Source organism: Penicillium canariense (assembly GCF_028826845.1).
Source record: "Penicillium canariense strain IBT 26290 chromosome Unknown utg000003l_segment0_segment0, whole genome shotgun sequence".
Lineage (NCBI taxonomy): Eukaryota > Fungi > Ascomycota > Eurotiomycetes > Eurotiales > Aspergillaceae > Penicillium > Penicillium canariense.
In genome coordinates, this window is record NW_026622730.1 from 2,471,091 (window position 1) to 2,496,363 (window position 25,273).

Here is a 25,273-nt window from a genome sequence, read left to right on the forward strand (position 1 = left end):
TTCCCACTTCCACCATCCGATTCAACGCGACATCCCACCATGGTCTGCAAGAAGATCATCATTGATACCGATCCCGTAGGTCCTGCACTATCTCCACGGATCGGTGGGGCTCAAGACGTTAACACTCTTAGGGCATTGATGACATCCTCGCCCTGCTGCTGGCGCTGTCCGCCCAGCCAGAAGATGTCGAGGTGCTACTCATCTCGTTGACCTTTGGTAACATCGAGGTCAAGAAGTAAGACTACCCGAGTCCCAAGAAGCACACACACATACCCATATACATACATATCTGATTGCCTTGTGTAGCTGTCTCCGCAATGTGGTCTCCATGTTCCACATCCTGGAGCGCGAGATCCAGTGGCGTCGCGAGAAAGGCCGGCCTGAAGGCTTCGGCGCCATGCGTGCTTTCCGTCCGGTAGTTGCCGTTGGCGCCGAAGATCCATTAGAGGATCAGAAAATGATGGCTGATTACTTCCGTATGTGTTCTGCTGCTAATAATCCCATTCCCTGGACGTTTCTGACAACTACCCCGCAGACGGAACGGATGGACTGGGGGGCATCCACGCTAGTGTATGGCATTTTACTTCAACCGCAAATCCTGGCACCATTGCATCGACTGACTGTTGGATATAGCACCCGCACCTCACTGCTAGCCAAGCTTGGGAGCATCTCTTCGATCCGGCGATTGATGCCGATGGCATTAAGACGGTCCAGACCGGCGCTGATCCCGACGACCACTCGTTCATTCCGTCCAAAGTCCCGGCTCATAAAGAGATCTTGCGGGTGCTGCGCGAGAATGAGCCGGACACAGTGACCCTAGTTGCAGTCGGTCCGCTCACTAACCTCGCTTTGGCATCTGCGGAAGACCCGGAGACCTTTCTGCGGGTGAAGGAGGTTGTCGTCATGGGTGGCGCCGTCCACCAGCCCGGTAATGTCAGTAAACAGCACATGAATCCACATGCGATCCAGTCACTGACCGAATAAACCTGCAGGTCACTCCGGTTGGCGAATTCAACGCCTATGCAGATGCTTTTGCTGCCGCGCGGGTGTTTGCCCTAACATCGCCCAACCCTAACTCGACACTGCCTCCTACGAAGAGCTCCTTGCTCCCACCATACCCGGCCAAACTGAGTCGTCAATTGACTCTCCGCCTCTTCCCACTAGATATCACTCTGCGACACAACCTATCCCGCGGTGAGTTCCGCGCCGCTGTCAAACCCCTCCTCGAGGCTGGCTCCCCCCTGGCTGAATGGGTGTCTGTGTTCATGGCGCACGCCTTCAAGACCCTGGAAAGGATGCATCCAGGCCATGTTGGTGATGATGCCCAGCTCAGTCTGCATGATCCGGTTTGCGTCTGGTACGCCCTAACCTCCGAAGACCCGCATTGGGCCCCCTCGGCCACCTCGCCGGAGGACATCCGTATCGAGACAGTGGGTCAGTGGACGCGTGGGATGTGCATTATTGACCGGAGGAACCGGCATCCAATTGAGGGCGACGAGGAGAGCTCGAATGACCATGGTCTTTGGCTGAGTCAACGTGCTGGTAATCGTATTTACCGGATGGATGAATCGCCCGCGGAGACGACCTTTGGAACGATCCTCATTCAGAGGCTGTTTGGTTAGAACAGGAGTGATCTCTGATTAGCATTCTATACTTAGATTAGATCAAGATGATTGGTTGAATGAATTGAATTAACAGAAACTGTGCGTTCCGATTTTACCCTTCCACTATGGCTAATGTCTTAGAGTAACTTGTGCCGGTGTGACTGTCTAGAGCAGGGTATGTGGGAGCCCATACTGAAGGTATGTGAGAGCTGCTATTCCTATCTTCGGATATACTTCCAAGATAGACATTGAGACCAATCATTAGCCAGACAATGCTGCTCGGGAGGCTGGGTGCTGCATCTGGTCAACGCTCCCTGTCATGTCGAGAAGGGTTCCACAAGCTTAAGCGTGTTTCTCGGCACGTACGCAAAGCCACATTCCGTGCTTGACGGGAACTGATTGATTCTGATTGGGCCAAAGTATAGAGCGATATGAGGTCTGGAATGTAAGTCAATCCGTCGTGCCCATCTTATATACACCACTATTTCGTTTCATCTTTGAGGGACCCCATAGCATAACGAACTCAATCACATATCATTGCATGGAGGCCTTGCCTAGCTATCTCTGATAACAGCTACTCAAGTAAAATATCAGAATATCTCATTCACGGTCGATGGCTGGGAGAACCCGCCCACGCCCCCCGTTGGAATGTGGAATGCTGTAACCCGGTCCTCCGCGCCGCTGCTATACAGCTGCACCAATTGCAACACCGCACAATCCAGGAGGCTTTTGTGGGCACCTGGAGAATTAAAGACCAGCCACCGGGAAACCACGCTTAGTCGAGGACGTCTTATATAAAGCAACGAAACCCTATGTAGACCGATTCAACTCCATAGCAATTTATCTCGCTCTCGAAACCTTGATCATCATCTGATCCATTCTCCGAGCCTGTTCATAACGATCATCGATCATCTTGAGTTCGATCATCTTGAGTTGATCTTCCACATCCCTTCACGATGCAGCTCACAAGCATCCTCGGCCTCTGCTTGGTGGGCCTGGCTAGCTCCGCAGCGGCGATGCCCAAGCTTATGGGGCCATACCGTCGCCACCCCAACGCGGTCCTTATACCCATCAACTCGACTGGTGTTTATAACGCCACCACCACCGGCACTCCTACGACGACGCCCTTGACTACTGGAACTGCGCATAAGAGCAATGGCACTGTCAGCTCGCACCACTCGACCAAAACTAAGCACTCTTCCAAACTTCCCAACCACGTGAAGCACATCAATCACTGCAATGAGCTGTGTTCGTTGGAGGCGCAGACATGCACTATCGCCGTGCCGGACGATGATAAGTTCTGGTAAGTAATTCAAAGTGAGAACCTTTGCGAAAGGTGCAAAGAGACTGACTGCAAAACAGCTGGCAGACGTACCTGCGCTGCATCGACCGATGCCGGCCGGACGATTTCCAGTAAAAAGATTGAGGGTTGAACAGTTATGTGAATTCTATGTAGTAAATAGCTAGAGAATATCTTAAGGACAATGACAATATGGGATATTGGGTTGACATATCTCCGATGCAGTAATAGCCTCTAAGGCCACTTGCATTATATCTATAATACCTTGCCCTGGAGGTGAAGTAGTATAACGAACATAGTCCCCGCAAAGCACTACTGCAAAAGCTTTCTCATATCCCTTGCCGTCCATAACCCGACCTGTCTTGGACGCCTCACTACCCTTGTACTTTGCTTCGCTCTGAACTTCCCCCGCGTACCCAGCATCAAAATTGTGCTTGAAAACATTGCGAAGGTCTCCCAGCACCATACGCTTGACGTTCAGGGTAACAAAAGTAGACAGCAAACCCCCGAAGTCCGAGTATCGCCAGCACACCGACCCGTATCCTCTCCTGCGCAGAATCTCGTGGGGTCCCTCCTTATTTGGAATTTTGCCAAGGCTCCCATGCGAGATTCGATGCTCACTTCTCTGCGGACTAGGCCTTGGTTGAGCTTCACCCGGGATGGTATACAGACTCAATGGAGGACGGTCTGGGGCTGGGACTATGGGCATTCATCTGGAGCATGACTCGGAAACTATGCCAGTCACCAGTTATACCATCATAATCTGGAACGCGTATGTCAAGAGTGGACTTGAGAGAGTGTTGATTCATCTTACTATCGGGGGTTGGATGAGCACGAGATGACCACGTGAGCGACCCGCAATTGATACAAACCGCCTCATCGTGGATATTCGCTCACGCATACGTGGATGAGGAACAACGATACTACGTTCTCTGGTCGAATCTTCCTCGAGAGGGCACGGGGCGGCCAGGCAGGATTCCGAGATCCTCCAGCAGGCGCAAGTGAGATTGCTCTGATTGGCTGATTTTGCAAGCGTGGGGGATGGGGCTTCGATTGCCGATCCACCCTCACATGTGAGCCTTGATCCCCGGTGCCGTTGGGGAAGGATTCTCGTGGTGAGAAAAAAAACGATGAATGCAATGGGTCACCAAGTATGTCCCACGCAAGTGAATGCCGATCATGGCTCGGAGACAGTTGGGAGGGGAGAGCGGAGAGCACATGTGCAGCGATTGCCGGCGAGTCCAGGGCGCACGTGCTGGGCTACCACTCTGGACGGAGGGGCGGACGGCGGTGGGCGTGTGGTGGTGAAGGCGCGGCGCACTCAGTCCGCAGTCGAACACTGGGGGTGGGCGCTTCGAACAGCAAACAACTGTGGAACGGAAAGGCCCCTGCTGATAAGCTCGGTGGGCCCCCCACTTGGGGGGAGCAGCGCCAGCAAATGCGCGTTGTTCCCTGGGGCACGAGCTGGGGGCCGCCGCCAATCACCGGGCACCATTGCGGCTCGTGGGTGCAAAGCACGCGACACCCCGTTGTATACTGCTGGGACGGCAACATGAGACGTCCATCACGGCCATCACACCCGGACCTGCCTTATAATCATGCCGGCACTGCCCTTCTCTCCTCCAACTTCCCTTCCCTCCCCTGTCCCCTCTGGCTCCTTCCACTCCCCTGAGCATGTCTTACTCCCGATTCCCGCCTACACCGGCCATGTCTGGTGAGCTGATTATCAAGGATCAGCCCGCCGACGGATCCGACACATTCGCTCTGCCCCCGGCAGCTCTGGGTCCCATCCGCGGCGACTCGGTGAGCCGACGATCTTCCCATTCAGACCCAAGTTATGTTCCGGCCTCGCCCACATCGCCCGAGCTCGCGGCCCGGGGTCGGAATACTCAGCACGCACGGTCGGGAACCGCCACCAAGCGTCCGCTCGAAGACTTCGATCTCCCGCCGCCACCGACTCGCACTCGCAAGATCATCCAGATGAAGCCCAAGTCGCCCGCATCCAAGTCTCCGACCAAGTCCAGGGAGAGCGGGAAAGGCGCGGCTCAGGCCTCGTCCGAAGCCACGGCCAATGCCACCACATCCAAGAAGAAGCAGCCGAGCGCGACCAGCGCGGCTGGCCGCAAAATCGCCCGCAAAACCGCCCACAGCCTGATCGAGCGCCGGCGCCGGTCCAAAATGAATGAGGAGTTTGGAACGTTGAAGGATATGATTCCCGCCTGCCGGGGCCAGGAGATGCACAAGCTGGCCATTCTTCAGGTATGATCTCGTGTCGCCTGCTCCACACAATGACTATCCGTCTCACCATTTCACAGGCCAGCATCGACTATGTCAACTACTTGGAACAATGTATCCAGGACCTGAAGACGGCCGGTAGTACCCACCACACCCCGGCACCTCCATCTCCCACCTCCCCGGAGTTCATCGCCGAAGCAGGCACCGACATCATCATGCAGCAACCTCCCCAGCGTGCCCGCGCATCCACACATTACTCCTCCGCCTCCGCTTCTGCCTCCGCATCTCCAGAGATCCTGCCTCCCAACATCCAAAGTTATCACCCGTCCCCTTCGTTCTCCCCGCGCACGCGGATGCCCTCCGTGCACACTCTTCCCGATGCCCCCTCCATCCTCCCCAGCCCAGCTCTTGGACCCAGTCAATCGCCTATGGACCAGCTGCACGAATTCCAGGGCATCGATCACGAAGCCTCGGCGGCGCTACTGATGCTCACGCAAGATCGCCGCGGCACCGCGGACTCGATCAGCGAGCACTTCTCCAGTAGCACGGCCCTAGCGACGCCATCGGCGGAGAGCAAGGCCCACGCTGATGCGCACCGGCGGAAAAGGATGAGTGTTCGGGATCTGTTGATCTCATAATCGATCTTATGTGTAATGCGCTCTTTGTTTTCATGTTTTCGCGGGCGGTACCCGGAGGGTTTCGTCTCGTTTTGGGTCATCGGAGTATAATTGGTGCGGGTTTGGGTGAGCGACTATATCCTGGGCGGGAGTTGAATTCTGTTCCTGGTCCTTATTGTATGTACGGAATGGGTTGGCATGAGATGATATGAGAATTCCTTATTCTGTGTTCTGGTGGCTCGGCTTTGAATGGTTGCATAGTACAGCAAGGTTTGGCGTATAGATAGCGCGGTGGATGATCGGCGCGTGGGGTGGCGAGGCACTAGGAACTATACGGAGAACCCCCAAAGGATTCACACGTTTTGGGCCCAATCCCACCTTCCTCACGTAACCTGCAAGGCTGGTGATCCTCTAGTCTTTATTGCAACTTTTGACCCCGGCCCGAACTCTGAATCAATGAAAGCCGCCTGCCACCCTCGTCTCAGGCCTACTTCCCCGGCTTCTGTATGGCTTTTGACGGGCCCGGCAAAGACCCTGCACGACCCACCATCATGCACTCCACACATCGTCATTGGCCTCGTCGGCGGATCCCCATGGCCATTCGCCAAACTCCGAGCCCCGAACGGCCGAGCGCGCCTTTGTCGCAGCAGTCGGCCCCAAAGCTGAAGATGCGCCAATTCAACCACCGGGCTGAGGGCAAATGAACCATCAGCGCGAAGTCCGACGCCAGAAGGTCGCACTCCGCTTATATTGCCCCGCGTCTCCCGCCCTCGCGGTGGCCAGTCGCTGAATGACCGAGCTTCCATTTCGAGACGGGATATGGATCATATCCGCCGCTACAACGTCGAGCGCTCGTGCCTGCGCTGCCATGAGCGCAAGGTCCGTTGTGACAAGGGCATCCCGTGCAACAAATGCGTGCGCCTTAACGCGACTTGTCAATACCCTGGTCCGAGGCGGGCCAAGCGCCGGCCGCCGAAGACTACGGTGACGGATGTCGTGGCGCGGTTGGAGCAGCTGGAGCGCTCGATTACCACGCTGGCCAGTAGTACGATGGCGGGTGCAGCGGGGGAGATCATTCAGGCTCTGACGGGCTCGAGTACGCAGAATGGCCCCGTCTCGTTGTCGTCGAGTCAGTCTGTTGCAGCTCCGAGTAGCCGGCCGGCCGGAGATGAAGAGGCGCACCATGGGTTTCTGGTGAAGGATGGGTGCTATATTGATGAACCGCTGCTGTCGAGAGTACTCGAAAAAGAGAAAGACCTGCAGGCCGCCATGAGATCTCCTAGTACGGAAAACCCGATCTCCAGGAAACCGCCACCGCTCAAGGTCGACGGGATCATCACCAATCCAGTCTTGCTCCAGGCGGATTTCAGAGCGCTGTATCCCACTCGCTGGCAGGCTATGCTGCTCTGGCAGACATTCTTGAGCCGGGTTGACCCTGTGCTAAAGGTGATTCATGTTCCAACGACCATGCCGCGCATTTTCACGGCCATTAGTCGGCCTGATGCTGTGCGGCCGGATGTGCACTGCCTGCTCTTTGCTATCTTCTTTGCTGGCACGACGGCTCTTGTGTCGGATGATCCTGCCAACGAGGAGACCCGTGGCGATCTGCGGCGATATCAGCAGGGCCTGGAGCTGGCAATGCACCACTCCTCGTTTCTAGACTCTCCCACTGTGACGTCGCTGCAGGCAATGGCAATATACCTCGTGAGCATTTTCCAGCCCGGCCCAGCCCAGTTCTCCCACAAGCTCCAATGTTCGTCTAACAATATCTCCCAGACATGTCTCCGCTACACAAACAGCGGCCGCTCTGGCTTCACCCTCCGCGGCCTCACCATCCGCGCCGCGCAATCCATCGGGCTCCACCGCGACGGCAAACACTTCAAGCTCCCCCCGCTCGAATGTGAACTCCGGCGCCGCCTCTGGTGGATTCTGTACACGACCGACGCCCGCATGGCCGAAGATCACGGCATAACAGTCTCAGAGCAAGACTTCGGCGCCGATACCGACCTTCCCACAAACATAGACGATCAGCACCTCACCGAGACCATGACCACCGCCGCTCAATCGCTCCCCCGCTGGACCGAAATGACCTTCATCCTAATCATATCCGAAATAAACCGCATGTGGGTAGCCATCGCCCGCACCACCACGTCCTCCCCCGACGGCTCCTACGCCGACGAGCTCATCTCCGACCTCAAAGCCCGCCTACACGACCGCTACCTCCAGCACGCAGACATGGACATCCCCATCCAGCGCCAAGGCGTGATGGTCGCGCAAGTGCTCCTGTCCAAGGTGGAGGTGCACATGCGCCAAAAGGCCCTCCAAGTCCGCGGCACCGCAGTGCCCTCCGCCGACTATGACGCCTCTCAGGCCCTGCTCGCTAGCGCGTGCCACGCCCTCGAGCTCGGGCTTGAAATGTACTGCGATGGCCTGCTCTGCGGCACGCGCTGGCTTACTTCCACCTATACACAATATCACCTACTCACCTATATCTTGTGGCATTTGTGCGTGGACCCGAGCGGCCCGCATGTGGAGCGTGCATGGCGCGATGTCAATCGACATTTCGAGCTTGCGGAGAATGATCCCTCGTGGCCGGATCTGGGGCCCAAGTGGCCCTTGCTGGCGGGGTTGAGGGCTAAGGCGTGGCAGTGTAGGCAGGCGCAGGCGGTACCGGAGCAGAGGGTGCCAGTGTTCCCAGAGGGCGGTGCCGACAGAGCTGCTGGCACCGCTGCTGTTGCGAGTATGGGCGGTGCTGCTGGGACTGGAACTGGAACTGGGACGGGGACTGGGACCGCGGCTGGTGCGATAGATGAGGGGGTTGTGCATAGCACCGAGGCACTGCTTGATATGAACAACTGGGATCTGAATTGGCTGGATTTTCCGGATTGGAATTATCTGGCGCAGAGCATTGCGATTCTGGGACATGAGGGCGGGAATTCTTGAATTCTGGATGGTTGAATGGTAGCTACGTTGTTATACCCTACTGACTGATGACCTTGGGATTCAATTATTCTGAAGCGCAACTTCGATGCTCTCTTACAAGACGATCCTGAGACAGTCTAGAGGGACTTGAGGAATACAGCTGCATCCCATAGATCGCGGAGGGAAATGAAAAAACATAGCTTCCCAACCTAATGGCTCCTCGTCGTCGAAAGCACAGCAACAATCCCAAAGATCACCAGGAACAGCGTGATCGACATGAACGTCCGCGCGAGCATCGTACAACAATGCTCCTTGCTCTTTCGTCTCTCCCGTCGATCCAACTGGCGATCACATTCCTCGCAGTGTGTGTGAGGCTTGCCGTCGGTATTGGGTTGCCCCAGCTCGGCGCTGAGGGAGGCGTCGTGCTGGTGAGAATCGCGCTCGAGGTCAAGCTCTTCAGCATCGTCGAAAGCGACGCGGGTGTACTGTTTTATAGTCATCGTGAGCGCGGGATCCGTGGGAAACCATCGAGAGTAAAGAGCATGGAAGATGATTTCTCGCTGTAAAAATCAGAAACAATCGACATCACGTACCCCTGCTGGACGGGTTGATGGTTGCCTGAAGACTTCCTCGTAGGCGGGGGCGACTTCGTCCGTAGTTGAGGCTCCCATGGTGACTTCACTGAGTTATGATGCTCTAACAGAGTGGTGATGTTGCTGGATGGTGATGCGCCTAGTATTAAGGATGAAAAGAGATGGAAGATCGCAATATGGTGCCGGACTGCTGTCTTTCGAATAACGCTGACGGTACGTGCTGCTGACAGGCGCTAAGCCTCAGCCTCCGCCCCGCGGAACGCGTGCTGCTGATTAGACACTTGGACCAAATGGGCCAAGAGATACGAGCATGGCTGGTTTTTGTATTCTCTTCGCTGCTTAGCTGGTTCATATCCCTCGTGGAATATAATATGTTGGCAGGGCTTATCTGTATCGACACGACCGCCGCGCTTTTTCCGGGGCATGCCCGGAGGCCACAACTATCCAGATTGTGGGTTGAAAAATTGCGCAGACTCCCATAGCGCTGCAAACGCCTTGAGAAAGAAGCGCCTGATAAGTAGTCTTTCGAGATAGATGCCATCATGAGGCCGAAGACGTGCAGGAATGAGCCACCGAGGACAACGTACTAGGGGTCGATATTATCATAAAGCTGACCTAGACTGGTAGATGAGAGCACGGTCAATGGAGATGCAGTCGAGACTAAGATGTCATTATAAGAAGCACGTGCCTCCCGTGTGCTGCATCTACTATGACACGGGAGTTTGACAGGCTTATGTCTTGCGTTTTGGTGAGCTTTGTCTTTGTTTGATTGCATCCATTGCGCATTCAGAAATTATACATCTGAATCCTCATTGCGGTTAAACTCGACCGCTAGAGGACTATACAACACTCCAGGACGATTGCGCTACGTCCCGTCACGTTTTCTGCTAGCTAATCGATGGTTTGATATGCTTCTTTCTTCGTTCGAGAAAAAGGATGATCTGACAATCTCAGTAAAGGATTTGTTTGAAAGATCATTCTATATGATTTATAATTAAAAATTCTTTTGTAAGGAATAGATGAAAGACTAATCACACTGATAGTCTCACTAGGGCTGGTTCTTGTAGTGAGCCATTTCTACCCAACCCTCTGGACCACCAGTGTGACTAAGGACTGTATGAGGTGCCTCTGGTTCTTCGCCTTCATATCTGGAGATAGAACCTGCAGAAGATGACGGGTGGGTGGGCTCAGCTGCGGCCGACACATCCTTGGTAGACGAAATCGAAATGGTGGTCGTAATGACCGGACCTGCAGTGGCGGAGGCCAGATCGCCCTTCGAGGAGGGATCCTGGTTGTATCCTCTGTAAGGAGGCAGGCTTCGAGACGGTCCGTTGGAATTGATGAATCGGTGGGTGAAGGGTCGGAACAGCGGCCAGACTGGTGGAATCGACATGGTGATGAGAACGACCCATTCTTCTACTTCGCCCCAGCGGAACAGAATGCCGACCCCGTCTAATTGGTGTGTCGTCGTATTAGTCCTTGCAATTGGCTTGCGCACCGGGGAATGCTAAAGGTCACTTACAGGACGGGTCGTCACCCAAAATGAAGCTAGCTGCCCATGTGCGAACGATGGCTGCGACACCAGCGAAGACACCACAGCCCATCAGGAAGCTGAGGCCCCATTTCAGCTTGCGATCAATCCGCAGCGGGGCCAACATGGTCGCCGGGATGATGGCCAGGTAGAAATCCGAGAGGGCCGCCACAGCACCCGCGAAGTAGGTGTAGCGTACACTTGCCCGGTGATCACATTGGTCTTGTCGCGCGGGATCCCAGAGCGCGTTGGGGGGACTGCATTGGAACCAGGCGAGGACGACTTGCGGGATGTTGAGGACAATGTTCAGCACGGCGACGGCGATCAGACTACGACGGATCTTGGGGTCTTGGAAAGGGACATCGGTGTTAGACCTGGGATTGATATCGTCCCGTACTCCCCGCTTTCTAGAGTATCCTGCCTGGATACCCCGGGGGTAGGGAATGTGGGGAAAGGGGACACATACTGCCATGCGCATTCATCTCAATCAAGAATGCGGCCACGGCAACCTTGCCAGTCGGAATTGCCAGATTGAAAAAGAAGACCGTGATCCATGTGAAGAGAAGGTAATTGCGCAATGCACCGACTTCTTCCACAATGGCGATCTTGTTTCCCAGGCCGTGGAGAATCGAAATCACGGCAAACGATTGGGTGATGGTAGTGAGCAGCTGCGTCTATCAGTCAGAGGGCCCCTGGAAATAGTATCAGCGCGAGGAGCTCATACCCAAGCCGCGAGAGACAAAATCAATGCCGTGGTCCCGAACTTGTTGACTCGAAGCCGGACGTAGACACGCAACATCATGAAGATGGTGGCTACGGACCCCAGGCCGAGACCCAATCGTAGATCCCCCGGGCCACGGCCTCCATATGCTGGGTAGTGGTCATGCAGGCCCATGACGGCAAGATGGGGGTCGAAGACGGGCTGGGACGATAGTCATATTTAGATGCTCCTCGCCTCGCATCCATGCCATGATGAATGTAGAAGGTTCTCGGGGCTCGGGGTTTTGCCCAGTGGAGTATGAGCACCGCGAGATGATCCAAGGCTGAGTGTGATCAGTCCAGTGCTGGGACATCAAAGTAGTAGGTCTGGCCGACTAAGTGGAGTCAGAACCGCCGAATGGCCTGGCCAGATCCATAAAGTTTCGCGGTGTTCGCCATACTGGCCCTCTGCTCGTGGCGAATTGCCATCTCGGCGGAAAAATGGCGCGTCACTTCTCCGTGCCTGGTTCAGGTCTGATTGGATCTAGCCATAACTGGGCAGGCTTCCGATTTTTAAGCGACCCCAGAGACCGAAAGATTGCCGCGACCAAACTAAGCATTTCCCTATGCCCGATCGGCCGGGAAATATGGGACCGGGGAAAGAGGCCCATGCAGTGATGATCGTGCGGAATCTCAAGATTAAGTCTCCCCAACTCAAACCTTCTCGCGAAGTATCGTCAACTATTGCCACCTTTCCCTGGAGGGCATATTTGTCGGAAACTATCTTCATCATGCTCTTTCCCCTTGGGCACTAGCTCAGACGCCTCCCGCTTTCGAGCGGAGCAATCGCCCCCCTCGTTCGACCGAAACCCCGATGGTTCTATTTTATAGGGCTATTTTCCAGCCGAACCAATCTCCATCAGAAAGACTTTTCTTTTTCTATCCTTTCATGACGCCATGGACTGCACATGCGGCCGAGGGCGCCCGAACCACCGAAGCCCCATCCATCCGGAAGGCGCCAGGCTTATAAGGCATCAACACTAGTCCACAAAGGGAATAGAAGCCGCGAGAGAAACACGGTCATTCTCGTGTCGTTCCTTTGTCGCCTCCTTCTAAAAAGATCGGTTATGAAAGTGACCGACGATTGCGATGGGAAAAAGGCTTGATCGATCGATCAAGCAGAGGGAGACCGCGGACTATCTTGAGGGGGCTAATACGAAAGCGAACGTGCAAACCCGTTCAATGTGCGGTTTCATTAGCTGGTAGAACAGTCCACGTCAAGTGTCACTGCCATACATCCTAGCAAAATCGGCCTCGATCAGCGCAGCACGAATGAGCCGCTCGATGTCCTCATGGACCCTGGCTCCGGACGTCGCGGGCGGTACAGACGGCAGCCAACTCTACGTTTAGGGTTTGCACCGATTTCAACCAGCATATCCGCAATAGGCCTACAGTTGGACCGAAGGGCTGCTCGCATGAAAGACGCTTGTTGTTTGGAGTCGTCGATATCAGCACCGTGCTCCACTAATACGCGGAACTCATCCGCCTTTCCTGCTGCAGCCGCAGCAGCCAGAACTAAATCACTGTCTTGGCCAGCGTTCGCTCCATGCTGGAGTAATAGTGAAATGAGTTCGCAACTGTCCTCGTGTTGGATGGCCAATCGCATTGGGGTCCTAGCGCGACCGGGATTTCCGATCCGTTTGGGCGATTCCCGGGCATTGGGGTTAGCTCCGTTCTCCAGCAGAAGCTTTATCATAGTAAGAGGAGCGCCCTGGACGACCGCACATAATGGGGACCAGCTTTCAAATGGCAACTGGAAGTCTATCTCAGCGCCTTCCTTGGACAGGAGATATTTAGCTCGCGCCTCGTCTCCCCGCCACGCAGCGTGTTGTAGCATGATCTGGATGTCGGCTTCGGCAGTCAAGTAGAGACGCGGGTACCGACTGCGCAACCGTTCAAGGAGATAGTCCGCGATGGCGTTGTGCCCCTGCCGTGCCGCATACGCGATGGGTCGTTGACCATCCAAGTCAACAGAAAGCAGACAGGCGCCGCGGCTCACAAGCATCTTGACCGTGTCGAAGTGCCCGCCGCGCGCTGCCAATGCGAGCGGGCTCCGACCGAAACGACTCTTGTAATTGACATTGAGCCCACAGTCCAGTAATCTGGTCACAATCGCAGTGTGGCCGTTTTTGGCAGCATTCGAGATGGGATGCCTTTCCGAGGGTTTGGATGAGCGGCGCAGTTTTCGATACCGGAGATGTTTTGCTCTCGGGAAAGGCCTGTGCGAGACCAATAGCGCGACTCCCAGCATACCTTCGCCCCAGAGTCAAGGAGTCGCTGGAGGGTTCCTTGTGAGCCGCGATTCGCCGCCCAATACAAAGCGGACCCTTTACCATGCTTCACATTGTAGGCGTAGAGATAACGGTTGAGGGAGGAGTAGAGAACAGAGTGGCTTTGGAGGAGGGTGTTCAAACCCCGGAGATCCAAATCCTGAGCGATTAGCAGCAGAATTTCAGTCTGTAGGCCGAGAAGAGACATTCCGATGGACGAACGAACGCCGTCAGCTGCTTTCCATTAAGGAGGGGGGGGGGGTGTTTTGAACCTGAAGTTGAGGAGAGGTGGGGGCGATTCAGTATGGACGAGCGAATCAATGGCCCCCTAATCCACCCCATGCAACGATTCCAAGCCAATATAAATAAGCATCCCGGTGACACTCTTAAATTTGCAGTAATTACAAGAAGATGTTGCCATGAAGATGCGGCGTTATAGTAGGTGATGAATTCAATGACCAGTAGTCTCGAACCGAGCTGTTTTGGACGGTAGGAGTGATCTTGATTTTCACGGATTCGGCACCATTTAGATCGTTCGTGACTGAGTGACTGATTCTGTATCGGAATAGATCTCGACTCAGTTCTCACGTGCCAGACTTTCTGCCCGGCGAACTGGGAATTTAAAAACAAGAATATTTACTCGCCTCAAGTTAGTACTTCCCCTGCCTCAGGTTGTGTCTCGCCCATCTTACCAGCAAGCCCGAAGTCTTGAACAAAGCATCTTCTTCGGTTTGGACCCCCTAAAGGCGGGATGGGAGGATGGGGGCTCTGGGAACAACATTGGATTAGCTCCTAGCGAATCTCAACCACTAGTAAGAACTCTCACCACTAGCATTGACCTACAGTTCAAGACATCAGCTTACTCGCTTAGCTACACAGGGACTATGGTTAGCCACAGTACCCATTGTCAGACGAACCGGACCGCAAGACAATTGAAGAGATTGAGATGCAATAAATTTGATGACAAGGTAGTTCGAGACTAAAAATTAAATGTAGTAAGATGCTGAGTAGTTTCTAACCGCAATGCTCGAAAACGCCAGTGTCGTATGCAACCGAAAATGCTCGCACAAATGGAAATTTTAAGAAAGCCGCTCGTGTTCTCCACAAGATCACCGGCATACCATATCTCACGCATTCTCGGGCGTTCTTGTGCCGCTTGATGCCTTGTTCATGTCCTCCTCCAACAGCCGCTGACAAAAGGGACTTCGCTTCCGGATCCACGGGCCATAATACAGCAATGCAAGAGGAATAGGAATGCAGACCATGCTGGCAAACCCCAGGATCGAGGTAGCCCACGAGACCCCGAGCTTTGCATAAAGCGGATCCGCTGCGAGAGGGAATAGTGCGCCTGCAATACTACGCATAATGACCGATGATGCCAATGCGCTCGCAGAATAGATTTTATATGCGTCGGTGACGTAGGTGAGGAGTGAAATGAACGTTGTCTGGTATGCGAGTCCAAAGATGAATCCTGAGAGCACTGGCGCGATCCAGTGGATACTTGGTCTCGCCGACCAGGCCAGCCAGAACATGCTGATAGCTAAGAGAGGACCAGCTATGCATGACAGTGGAAGCCGATGCCACTCCGGGCTGGAGGCCCAACGCTTCCCGCGCGTTTTGGCTTTTTGGTAGATCATGTCCCATGATAGAGCAAAAAGACAGGATGATGCAGCGCCAACACCCACTGTTGATAATTAGTGTCTCGATCAGGAACACGGGATGAAAATTAAAGTGTGGGCTTACTTGGAAGGTATGTGAGCGAGGTCATCGCGACAGTGAAGCCGTACGTCCCTGGGTGATATTAGTTTCGCTTTTCTCAATTGGGAATTGAGTGAAAACATACCCTCGAAGATGATCGGATAGGCCTGGAAGTAGAAGAATACCATGCTCCAGGCAAGGGAGACGTAAATGGCTGTAAATAGAATGATAGGCTCAAATACAAGCATTGTGAGTGGCCGCGTGACGATCTGTGCCAGTGTAAAGGCTGTGTCCGACTTCAACTCGTGCGGTGCAAGATAGCGGTCACATCCTGACTCCTTTCGCAGCCTTCTGGCCTGCTTCTTAAGCAGAACAGGTGCAAATGTTTCTGTAGCAGTAGTTATTAGCTATGTTTACCAAAGAGCGGGCAGCAGTGCCACCTACCAGACAGAAACAAAAGGGCGGTCCAAGTAAGGCAACTAATAATCAAGTCGATCCGGAAGGTCCACCTCCAGCCATACTGAACAGAGCATCCAGATATGATGGGTCCGATGATTGGGCCAAAGCTCGAAGCCTTTGAAAGAAATTGAAGAGATTAGCGCTGGGGCATCAAAGGCAATCAATTGCTTTGTGGTAACATACCGACATGTACAAGGCCATCGCTCGGCCACGACTCCGCATGTCTGAGAACATATCTGCATATACACCACCAGAAACAGTCTGGGGGGCAGCAGCCATGGTACCACAGATCATACGAAAGATCAGTAGAGCTGTCCAATTTGGGGCAAGGGCACAGCCAAGCGTTCCAAGAACAAAGACGCTAAAAGTCCCGAAAAGAATGGGTTTCCTTCCAATTGTCTCGCTCAAAGGACTCCAAACCAGCGGCCCAATGCAGTATCCAATTAGGAAGATAGCGGTTGGTAAGACCTTTTGGCCACCGCCTGAGAGGCCAAAGTCTTGCATGATGGTGGGGACTGCATTGCTCGGCAGAGAAGAAGACACGCCACTGTTGAGCACGACAATTAGTCCCACAACTGCATTATATATTTTCTTTTTCTATTGTCATAGAAGTCAGTACTCGAGGCTCTCCAAGTGCGTCAACCACCAACTTGATCAAGCTTACAAGAGGCCAGTTGGTTGGGTCTGCAGTAGAGTCTTCCGAGAACTCGACCAGCGTTTCTTCAGAAGACAAATCAACTAGAGTATAATTTTCATCTTTTCTGGCACTCGTTGTGGGTTTGATCGAATTCGAAATAGTCTTCTCGTTAAAGCTAGGCTTCTTGTCTAGAAGCAGTTAGAGGCGTTGTCCGGAAAACATGCAGAGTTTTATCGCACTTGAAGAAGAGAGGAGACCCATCGTTCGTGATATGAATGAACAACTTGAATCCATTGAAATAGTGGGTAACAGGAAAAGAAATCAGATACAGGAGAAGTAGAGAAATCTTCAGAGGCCATGTCTTGCATCTAAAACCTTCCGCAAAGCAAGAGATCCAGCCCTATATAAGAGAATTTTGGTCACTCACTGCAACCGGTGGAGCCCAGAAAATTCATAGAAAACCCTGAGTCACAATGTCTAGATCCCCACGGCCGTGCGTTATTTTCCAAGCTATTATGTTTGAGTCCATTCAACTCACCAATAATGTGTCCGCTATAGTTCGAATCCTGCCCGGGTGGGTCGGGGCCGGACCGGGACCGGGTTTTAGGGGGGCATTTTGTGTACGGCGCCGAGCAGGACCCGCTTTGGTTGAGGGCTGCCTCCGACGCCTAGATCTCCGATCATTGCGTTTTTTCGGCCAAGTTTTTGACGGTTTTTGGTCATTAGCGTGCGACTTCCTGTGAATTGTGGCAGGTAGCCACAATTCTGCGGCCCAAGGCTTTATTGCTACCCATCAGTTCCTTGATCTCGCCCACGAGGACTCCCAGTTGTGGACCTACTCCTACAGATCGGCATGAAAACAGAGGGCTTAAAAAACACTGCAATCCTGTGGAGGCTAAGTCAGTTCTCGGTGGGTATTATTCTATGAAAAATTCTATTATTATGGCAAAGAGGGCATCATGGGCAGAAAGTCAAAAATGTCGTTTTGGCCTTCTTCAAAAAGACCAAACGAATCAGCGATGGAATTAGACATCGTCCAGGTAGGCGCATCCATCGTGTCAGGTAACCTTGGAAGAGGCGGTCTGGTTGTTGCTGCTGCTGCATCACCACTTGCCATTGGGACCACGTTTGAATCTTTGTCACTGGAGATTGCCGTGCCGGCTCGGTACCGAGGATCTTCAAAGGGTGGTGCCAAAGGAGGGGCATTCTGCATAGGACTGTCTGGACCCCTGTAAGAAGGCACGGGCCCATCTTCTTGTTCGGATACGTTGTGTTCCTCAGTGCTGTCATTATGTGGCCGGTCATTGCTATGCGGCCGCTGACTAGCAATGAGAGCGCGAGCATAATTCACAAAGATGGAGACAGTGCGGTGAATATCAGGATAGGGTGGTTGCTTCAAAAAGTCGCATATCCTTTCGGCTCTATCTAGAAGAAGGTTCTGATCGATCAAATTAGGACGCCAACGAGCGATTCGAAGTGCGAACGTAGCTAAGAAGGGGTAAGCATGTGCAAGAAAATGGGCGCTACGAAATAGAGCATAAACTTACCAACAAAGGCAACCGTCAAGGCAGGATAGGTCGGGGCCCATGGGAACTGACAGCGGTATGATGGCTCGGCAATTAGAAAAGCCATTTGATCCATGACGGTGGTGACCAGAGATTGCCATAAACCCATGCCATTTTGATCGATTTCTTCCGATTCAAAATTCGAGGAACCGGGTTGCAGCTTCTGAATACGTGCTAAAGAGGCGCATAGCACAAAGATTCTTGCATAAAGCAGCATGAGTTTCAGGCTGCTCCGTTGGAAGGCGCCAGCGTGGAAGCCGTTATCTTTCGTCCCATGTCAATAAAAATATCCGCTCCGATTCTGACAGGGGTAAACAGCTTACTACTGTGAATCTCATCCCATGTGGTCCACCAATTTTGCAGTTTGAACATGATGGCGGGTAACTCCGTTGACACTATTTCCCGAATAGAATCTGAGTTCTCAATAACGATGCGCGAATGACCTTGTCTGAAATTAGCCAAGATACCGATAATGGAGAAGCGGGCGCGAACCTCGAAGTTGATGCAACTCAATAATGCACACTGTTCGCATATCACAAGGCAGGGAAAGAGGATAGTCAAGAAATTTCCGCAGCTTTATGACATCGACCTCGCCAATGCGCGACTTGCGACCGGTCCCAGATGCTACATCTAGTTCCAGAGTGAAGCTGATGAGCCAGGTTCGCGTCTCCCAGACTAGCTGGCGGTCCGCCATAGAGGCGGAGAGTGAACTGCGAGGTAGATTCTCTTGGGATAACAGTGTATCTAGGGACTTTTCCAGCCCGGAGTCCAAAGCAGTGCGCAAGATGAGTGCGGTGGAGAACCATGTCTTTTCAGAGTAAGCGGCAAGGAGTATCATTCCCTGGACAGTTTCAAGTTTAGTGGGACGCTCAAAAAAACTATCTTCGGCGAGTCTCTGTGATTCGTCTTGCAATACGCGCTGCATATGTGTGTCGCCGCGCAAGTCCATCACGGCCCGACTCGCAAGATAAATGATCACTGTAAAACAGAATAAGGAACGTGATCGGACGGAGTCGAATGTATCACGAATTGGATCAAATAGGGGTAGAAAATTCTTGCTTCCACCAATGAATCTGTCAGGGCTGGATTAGAGGCCGATTTTCACAATGTTCGGAACTGTTTGTCGGATGATTCCTTCCGTACCTTTCGTACATGATCCTAGCATTTTCTTCGCTCACGATACCACGAGCAATGATATCACCTCTTCCATCGCCCTTGGATGAATTATCCATGAAGATCTTTTAAAACCAGTCAGTCGAAGAATGGGCATTTTTCGCTTTTTCTTAGACCCACATGATTATTGTCGAGCAGGTTCACAGACATGGAGTGAACCGCTGAGACCGGAGCAATCATATCATTGGGACTCAAATGCTGCGACTCAGGTCCATGATGATCAGTTGTCTGGGGCCTTCGCAGATCTCTGAAGGCCGATGAATCTGGCATTGAATCAATTGAGGCATCAAACGTAGTATCACCTCCAGCAATGGGAGAATACTCTTGCTCCCTTGATACAGGCGTATGAAGCCCACTCCGCTGATCAAGCGGGGAATCTACTGCCGAGCCGCTATATCTAAACACCATTAGCTGTGTTCTAGAGAGGACGGCTTTTCATGGCTCAGTCGATGGATCTTACCGCGTAGGTGTCGCGGTCTTCCTCCGACGGTCACTGTGCCGTCTAGTGTCTTCGATAGGGTCGAGAATGCAGTCCCGACCAGTAGAACGACAACGAAAACATGGGACTTGGGTGCGCGCATCACAGCGCATCTTCTGCCGGCGACACCACCGGCATGCTTTGAAGAAGCGGATCGGAATGTTCTCCGCCCGAAAGACAATCTCCGAACCTCGCTCGCTCATAACTGCTGAGGCCTGTGCTCATAGAAAATTCTGCGGCTGGTTTCGAACAGATAGTTATTTCTCTTGGCTTCCTCTCTCTCTCGGAGGTCCAGCCCGCAGTTTGATTGACTCCTGCGATGTTCAGCCCGTCGTATTTTGGTCACTTCGTTGCAACGGCAAGAACCGACTAGTTGGGAATTCTTTGCCGGTCACGTGATCAGTCGGATATAGTTTTCTGAGGAAATGTATACTCCGTGCTTGCCAATCATATTTTCTGCCTTCAATTTATTTTCTCCGCCCAGTTATTCCGATGGAAGTCATGATAATATTCATTCAAGGCATTCTGATTATGTACTTAACTCACACTGCCCTTTAGGTTGTGCCAGCATCACCTGAATATCCTTCTCGTCGGCATGAAACACCTCCAAGTACAAACAGATGGCTTGGCATTCCAGTCGAGCCCGCCTTGCCATCCACCACAGAGACTGACACATTGGTCCATACCAACAAGCCAGGATCAGAAGCGCGCGGGGGTCTTTGTCGTGTAGCAACGACTTGAAGGCTGGATCCATGAAGCCTAGAAATTGCATGTATCTTGTCATCGTTGTTTGAGTACATTTCACATGCCACAGCCGGGTTAAGAGAGAAACAGCAGTGAAATAAGGGTTCTGCTCAGGCTCTGATGACTTGGTGAACTGACATAGCTCGACAAACTCTTTCGGCATAACGTGCATGTCACAAAGTGGTGGCTTGGTCATCAGGATAAGGTAGTCCTCTCTCATGGGATAGAAGATACCGTCCGGTCGCATTGGCTCCGTTGCTTTCCAGACGGCTTCTTTTCCATGAGACAAATTCATCCAAACTAAATCCGATGGGCCCAGGGGCCTGAGGGGCCAAGCCTCCCAGGGTGTCGACGCTTCAATGTCCGTGATGCTCAAGATGCCAAGCATGGCAGCAGCAGCCCAGAGGGGATCGCGATCCTGGGGTCGAATTGGGTCTGATAGTTTCTGATTAAGCAGTGCAACCCCCCTCGACCAGTGGTACGCCTCGGCAATTGATCGCTTTGTGTTGTCTACAGGCGAGGATAAGAAGCGATCATGACTCGCTGTCAAAGTTAGGATGACATGCATGAGGAACGGGTTCTGCATGGCAGAATCAGCATGGATCATCGGGGAAATCAACTGTTCAAGAAATATGGCATGTCGACGTCCTACCTCGATTGCAAGGCTAGTCACCTGTTCCTGATAGATCTCGCAATTTCGAGTGCCTCCAAACGTGTACACGGTGCGCCGGTGGAACCGGTCTAGGAGACTAATGCTTTCTGCGCCCAGCTCAAAGGAGCCATGACCGGCGCCGACGGTCACTACCGGGTACAGGAAGGCCGGCTGCGGTTTTGCGTTGAAAGCGACTTGGCCGAAGTAACCTTCTGGACTAGCCCTGCTAGGCTTATTCTGCGATGCCAGCTGGAGATCTTGCACCAGGGGCAGACTGTAATTGCAAATCACTCCAAATGCTACACACTTTTGGCATTTGGGTTGGTCTTCATCACACTTCAAATGGCATTTCATCAGCCAAAGTGTCTCAAGGGGGCCGATGCCGACAAGATCTCACTTTGACGCGACGGAGCTTACAGTTCCGACAGCCTCGACGCGACTTAGTGTGCGCTCGGCGCCTCCGAGCACCATTTCTGTCCGGACTCAATTTGTCGGATCCCATTCTTCCATCTTTACCGATGCAGGGAGGATAAAATGAAGACAGGATGGATGAAGAGATGATGTCCAGGACGGCGTTGAGGCGGGCCCAGTGCCGAACTCCGTGGCCCTCGACGCAGGCTCATTGGACGCAATTGTGCGCTAACCCGCCGTCGTATTCGCAGCCGCTTTTAGTCTCCCCGTGATCTATTCTGCCCTGGGCAAGCTATGTAGAGCGTACAAGGCGCGTACTTTGGATCGTATCATCGGTGGCATTGAAGCTCCAGTGAAGCCCCGGGAGTGGAATTAGGGAACTAGCTTCCTTATGCCCGTCGGGGTTTAGAATGTATTACTTCCTGCTCGGACTATAAATCAACAGCTTTCTGGAGATTCTCACATCCCATCATCAGGCTTCCTGCACAACTATAACCTTCTCCCTCCACACGACCCGAAAACAGTTTTCAAAATGCGCATCTTTGTCACTGGGGCTACTGGTTTCATCGGCCAAGCTGTTGTACAAGAACTTCTTAATGCCGGCCACGCGGTCGTCGGTCTGGCGCGCTCCGATGCGTCGGCAGCTGCTTTGCAAGCCAAGGGAGTCGATGTGATACGCGGCTCCATCGAGGACATCGATGTCCTGCAGCAAGGAGCGGCTGAGTCGGATGGTATCATCAACCTTGCTTTCAATCACGACTTCACTCAATTTGCGGAGAGCGTCAAGGTTGAACATGCAGCTATCATGGCAATGGGCGATGTGCTGGCGGGATCCAATCGCCCTTTGGTGCTGGCATCTGGCACATTGATGCTCCCCAAGGGTGAGCTGGCCACAGAGGACTCGATCGCCGACCTCACTTCCCCAATGAATGTCCGTGCCTCCACCGAGCAGGAGGTAGCCACCCTTGCGTCCCGAGGTGTGCGCGCATCTGCTATTCGCCTCTCGCCTACAGTTCACGATGACAATGATCACGGCTTCATCCATTGGATAACTAAGATTGCACGTACAAAGGGCGCATCGATCTATATTGGCGAGGGGCTCAACCGATGGCCTGCTGTTCATCGCAGTGATGCCGCGCGTCTCTTCCGCCTGGCCTTGGAAAAGGGCACTGCAGGCGCGAAGTACCACGCTGTTGCTGAGGAGGGGGTCGCGATGAAGGACATTGCAGAAGCCATCGGTAGAGCTGCTAGCATACCGACCGTGTCAAAGACGTTTGAGGAGGCCTCGGAGCATTTCAGTGGTGGTTTCATAGTTTTCCCTGTCAGCGCCGACAACCCATCGTCCAGCAAGAAGACGCAGAAGGAGCTCGGATGGGCTCCTACTGGGCCGACGTTGCTCAATGATATTGAAGCTGGGCTTTATACTCAGGATGATGGAAACCCCGCTATCGTTGCTTTTTGATAGATGTTTGCCACAGAGTGCCTTACTGATTGTCAAATAATGTTTATGTTTTCCTCGTGGTCTCAAAATGATGCTTCCAAGATGGAATCAAGCTCACTAGTTTCATAAACATTGTATTATTGAACCCGCTTCTTATGGTCGGCTCCGCAACTGAGAGCCATGGGGACTTCCGAAAGGCATGGTAGATCCACCGACGGGCCTCCAGCATCGTTTGTACAATAGGTCTTGACTACTTCCGATGTTCTTGATTTTCCCGGCGTTCTTAAGCTCCACCATGGTCTACATGGTCTTCTCAATCGGTGTGAGTTTATCGAAGCGGTGCTCATAGTACAAATCAATAAATGGCAGACCGAGCCGACCGAGGGGCTTGTATATGCTCTTGCGGCAATACTCTGGCGACGAGTCCATCGTCTGGCCAGGAGGGATTTCGATGGGCTTGATGCCGAATTTGGTGGCAAGGAAGATGTGCTTTGGCTTATCAGGATTGGCAGCAAACCACTCTCCGAGCAGGTCCTCGGAATCGCCGTACTTTTCAGCTTTGGGTGAATTAGCATTTTTCTTTTGGGCAGGGATTTGGCCGTTCAAGGCGAGGAAGGCACGGACGCTTACCCGTATCCCAAAATTGTTCTTCTCTTTTATAGGCCTCATGCAGGAAGTTAAACCTTTCTTGGTCTGAAGGAGATGAGCCGTACATTCCACTGGCACTCATGAGGCCCAGTCCCAGTCGCGGAAGCAGAGGTCCGTTTCTGCCCTGTGGACGAGTAGGCAAAGTTTTCAAGGCGGCCATGGCTTGCTTAGAATGTTTGTGATGTGGTATCTGGGACTTTCCGAGCGAAGAAGACACCTATGTTCGGATTGCTATTATCATATTTATGAGTGCCTGCTTGCTCTTATTTATGCTTCTAAGATTTCGCACTTCTGGCTACATACTGCTCTCAAGCCAATCATATTGTTCCATCGCAAATCCTCGCTATCTTCGAGTATATTGATGCCTGAACTATAAGACATCAACCATGTTTTCCCGCTGGATAAATGAGCAAATACAATAAACTGGCACGCAGTGTATTAAATGAAGTCCAAATGATGGAAAATAGCAAACTCCATCTAGAAGAAATGATTTATCTCCGTGGTTAGGCCAAAAGCAAGCAGAAACCATGAATCTACCCCAAGACAGCTTGCTTCACCCCCTAACCTGAAGAACAACAACGGCTGAAGCAGGCTATATCTAGGCGACCGAGGCAGCTGTCCCGGAAACTTCTTTAAAATCCTCACTCTCTCAGCTGGGCCGGCTGTCACTGAATGCAATGCTCAGCTTGCGGTAATCCCAGTTCCGAGCAAAGAACAGCACAGCAAAGCTCAACACTGGGACCATGAGAACATCCAACACCCCAAAGAAAATAAAGCCACCAGTCACACTAATGCGGTTGCCACCGTCTGTCAGACCAAAGCCGACAGGGTAAAGCACCCACAAGATGTTTAACCACCCGGCAAGAATGATATAGTCGCGATCCACACCCAGCAGGGCGGCAGCTTCCCGGCTTTCGTTAAGAGTGCTCATGGCGAGAATGAGCCATGCAAATGTGCCGAAGGCGAAGAAACCCCATCTGTAATCTGACGTAGTGTAAGCAGCTACGAGGTAACTGACGACCCAGTACAACGCAATGGCGATGTTGCAGAAGATGGTGGTCCAAGAGACGCCCGATACTAGACCGAGCCCTAGGACAAGCGAGGGAAAGGCGACAGTCCAATTTACGTATTTGGCCCAGAACATCTGCCGAACAACTCCGTTGCCGAGGTTATCGACTTGCTCTACAGTGCTCCAGCCGAGATCGGAGGCCTGGGCGTAGTAGGTGATAGCACCGACAAGAAGAGCAAACGTGAAAAGATAATGGAAAACTCTTTCGCTTTCTTTCGCGGCGAATGATAATATCAGAAGTCCAATCTGGATGACTCCGTGTGTTAGTCGATGACATGTATTGAAAATAAGGCTGAGAGAGTCAGAACCCACAAAGGATAGGACATAGATGGCTGTAACAGCCCAGAGCCAGTCAGATCCATTCAAAGAAAGAGTCTCGTTGGCCCCTGTTACGGGGTTGACAATGAGAGCGTCATTTCCTCGCGCGAGTAGACTCATGATGAAGTGTTTGAGATCAAGTTGATATC

At 52.8% G+C, this 25,273-nt stretch overlaps 15 protein-coding genes across 15 annotated transcripts; 6 read left to right on the plus strand and 9 right to left on the minus strand.

Moving 5' to 3' along the window:
* Positions 1-39: 39 nt before the first annotated feature.
* On the plus strand, positions 40-1,622 carry N7482_005731 (putative nucleoside hydrolase; the record flags this gene model as incomplete). The annotated part of the gene is made up of 6 exons (XM_056687856.1): positions 40-75; positions 132-235; positions 307-476; positions 536-570; positions 634-933; positions 993-1,622. 6 exons carry the CDS (start codon positions 40-42, stop codon positions 1,620-1,622), a joined length of 1,275 nt encoding a protein of 424 aa, XP_056543411.1.
* Positions 1,623-2,560: 938 nt separating this feature from the next.
* N7482_005732 (uncharacterized protein) lies at positions 2,561-3,021 on the plus strand (the record flags this gene model as incomplete). The annotated part of the gene is made up of 2 exons (XM_056687857.1): positions 2,561-2,907; positions 2,967-3,021. 2 exons carry the CDS (start codon positions 2,561-2,563, stop codon positions 3,019-3,021), a joined length of 402 nt encoding a protein of 133 aa, XP_056543412.1.
* Positions 3,022-4,057: 1,036 nt separating this feature from the next.
* Positions 4,058-4,576, plus strand: N7482_005733 (uncharacterized protein; the record flags this gene model as incomplete). Its single annotated transcript, XM_056687858.1, has 1 exon — positions 4,058-4,576. One exon carries the CDS (start codon positions 4,058-4,060, stop codon positions 4,574-4,576), a length of 519 nt encoding a protein of 172 aa, XP_056543413.1.
* Positions 4,577-4,611: 35 nt separating this feature from the next.
* N7482_005734 (uncharacterized protein) lies at positions 4,612-5,777 on the plus strand (the record flags this gene model as incomplete). Its single annotated transcript, XM_056687859.1, has 2 exons — positions 4,612-5,163; positions 5,220-5,777. 2 exons carry the CDS (start codon positions 4,612-4,614, stop codon positions 5,775-5,777), a joined length of 1,110 nt encoding a protein of 369 aa, XP_056543414.1.
* A 798-nt stretch (positions 5,778-6,575) lies between these two features.
* N7482_005735 (Zn(II)2Cys6 transcription factor) lies at positions 6,576-8,699 on the plus strand (the record flags this gene model as incomplete). Its single annotated transcript, XM_056687860.1, has 1 exon — positions 6,576-8,699. One exon carries the CDS (start codon positions 6,576-6,578, stop codon positions 8,697-8,699), a length of 2,124 nt encoding a protein of 707 aa, XP_056543415.1.
* Positions 8,700-8,887: 188 nt separating this feature from the next.
* On the minus strand, positions 8,888-9,349 carry N7482_005736 (uncharacterized protein; the record flags this gene model as incomplete). Its single annotated transcript, XM_056687861.1, has 2 exons — positions 8,888-9,163; positions 9,272-9,349. 2 exons carry the CDS (start codon positions 9,347-9,349, stop codon positions 8,888-8,890), a joined length of 354 nt encoding a protein of 117 aa, XP_056543416.1.
* Positions 9,350-10,319: 970 nt separating this feature from the next.
* N7482_005737 (uncharacterized protein) lies at positions 10,320-11,697 on the minus strand (the record flags this gene model as incomplete). Its single annotated transcript, XM_056687862.1, has 4 exons — positions 10,320-10,723; positions 10,794-11,150; positions 11,269-11,470; positions 11,527-11,697. The coding sequence occupies 4 exons, from the start codon at positions 11,695-11,697 to the stop codon at positions 10,320-10,322; spliced, it is 1,134 nt and encodes a 377-aa protein (XP_056543417.1).
* Positions 11,698-12,819: 1,122 nt separating this feature from the next.
* Positions 12,820-14,039, minus strand: N7482_005738 (ankyrin repeat domain-containing protein; the record flags this gene model as incomplete). The annotated part of the gene is made up of 2 exons (XM_056687863.1): positions 12,820-13,780; positions 13,888-14,039. 2 exons carry the CDS (start codon positions 14,037-14,039, stop codon positions 12,820-12,822), a joined length of 1,113 nt encoding a protein of 370 aa, XP_056543418.1.
* A 919-nt stretch (positions 14,040-14,958) lies between these two features.
* On the minus strand, positions 14,959-16,886 carry N7482_005739 (putative MFS multidrug transporter; the record flags this gene model as incomplete). The annotated part of the gene is made up of 7 exons (XM_056687864.1): positions 14,959-15,515; positions 15,575-15,622; positions 15,675-15,917; positions 15,974-16,103; positions 16,172-16,585; positions 16,653-16,813; positions 16,865-16,886. 7 exons carry the CDS (start codon positions 16,884-16,886, stop codon positions 14,959-14,961), a joined length of 1,575 nt encoding a protein of 524 aa, XP_056543419.1.
* A 679-nt stretch (positions 16,887-17,565) lies between these two features.
* On the minus strand, positions 17,566-18,562 carry N7482_005740 (uncharacterized protein; the record flags this gene model as incomplete). Its single annotated transcript, XM_056687865.1, has 3 exons — positions 17,566-18,113; positions 18,173-18,454; positions 18,514-18,562. 3 exons carry the CDS (start codon positions 18,560-18,562, stop codon positions 17,566-17,568), a joined length of 879 nt encoding a protein of 292 aa, XP_056543420.1.
* A 23-nt stretch (positions 18,563-18,585) lies between these two features.
* On the minus strand, positions 18,586-20,044 carry N7482_005741 (Zn(II)2Cys6 transcription factor; the record flags this gene model as incomplete). The annotated part of the gene is made up of 5 exons (XM_056687866.1): positions 18,586-18,633; positions 18,714-19,263; positions 19,334-19,428; positions 19,484-19,760; positions 19,824-20,044. 5 exons carry the CDS (start codon positions 20,042-20,044, stop codon positions 18,586-18,588), a joined length of 1,191 nt encoding a protein of 396 aa, XP_056543421.1.
* A 326-nt stretch (positions 20,045-20,370) lies between these two features.
* N7482_005742 (Zn(II)2Cys6 transcription factor domain-containing protein) lies at positions 20,371-21,591 on the minus strand (the record flags this gene model as incomplete). Its single annotated transcript, XM_056687867.1, has 1 exon — positions 20,371-21,591. The coding sequence occupies one exon, from the start codon at positions 21,589-21,591 to the stop codon at positions 20,371-20,373; it is 1,221 nt and encodes a 406-aa protein (XP_056543422.1).
* A 589-nt stretch (positions 21,592-22,180) lies between these two features.
* On the plus strand, positions 22,181-23,110 carry N7482_005743 (SDR family oxidoreductase; the record flags this gene model as incomplete). The annotated part of the gene is made up of 1 exon (XM_056687868.1): positions 22,181-23,110. The coding sequence occupies one exon, from the start codon at positions 22,181-22,183 to the stop codon at positions 23,108-23,110; it is 930 nt and encodes a 309-aa protein (XP_056543423.1).
* A 279-nt stretch (positions 23,111-23,389) lies between these two features.
* Positions 23,390-23,897, minus strand: N7482_005744 (aldo-keto reductase; the record flags this gene model as incomplete). Its single annotated transcript, XM_056687869.1, has 2 exons — positions 23,390-23,646; positions 23,720-23,897. The coding sequence occupies 2 exons, from the start codon at positions 23,895-23,897 to the stop codon at positions 23,390-23,392; spliced, it is 435 nt and encodes a 144-aa protein (XP_056543424.1).
* A 489-nt stretch (positions 23,898-24,386) lies between these two features.
* On the minus strand, positions 24,387-25,244 carry N7482_005745 (opsin family protein; the record flags this gene model as incomplete). The annotated part of the gene is made up of 1 exon (XM_056687870.1): positions 24,387-25,244. One exon carries the CDS (start codon positions 25,242-25,244, stop codon positions 24,387-24,389), a length of 858 nt encoding a protein of 285 aa, XP_056543425.1.
* Between the last annotated feature and the right edge of the window lie 29 nt (positions 25,245-25,273).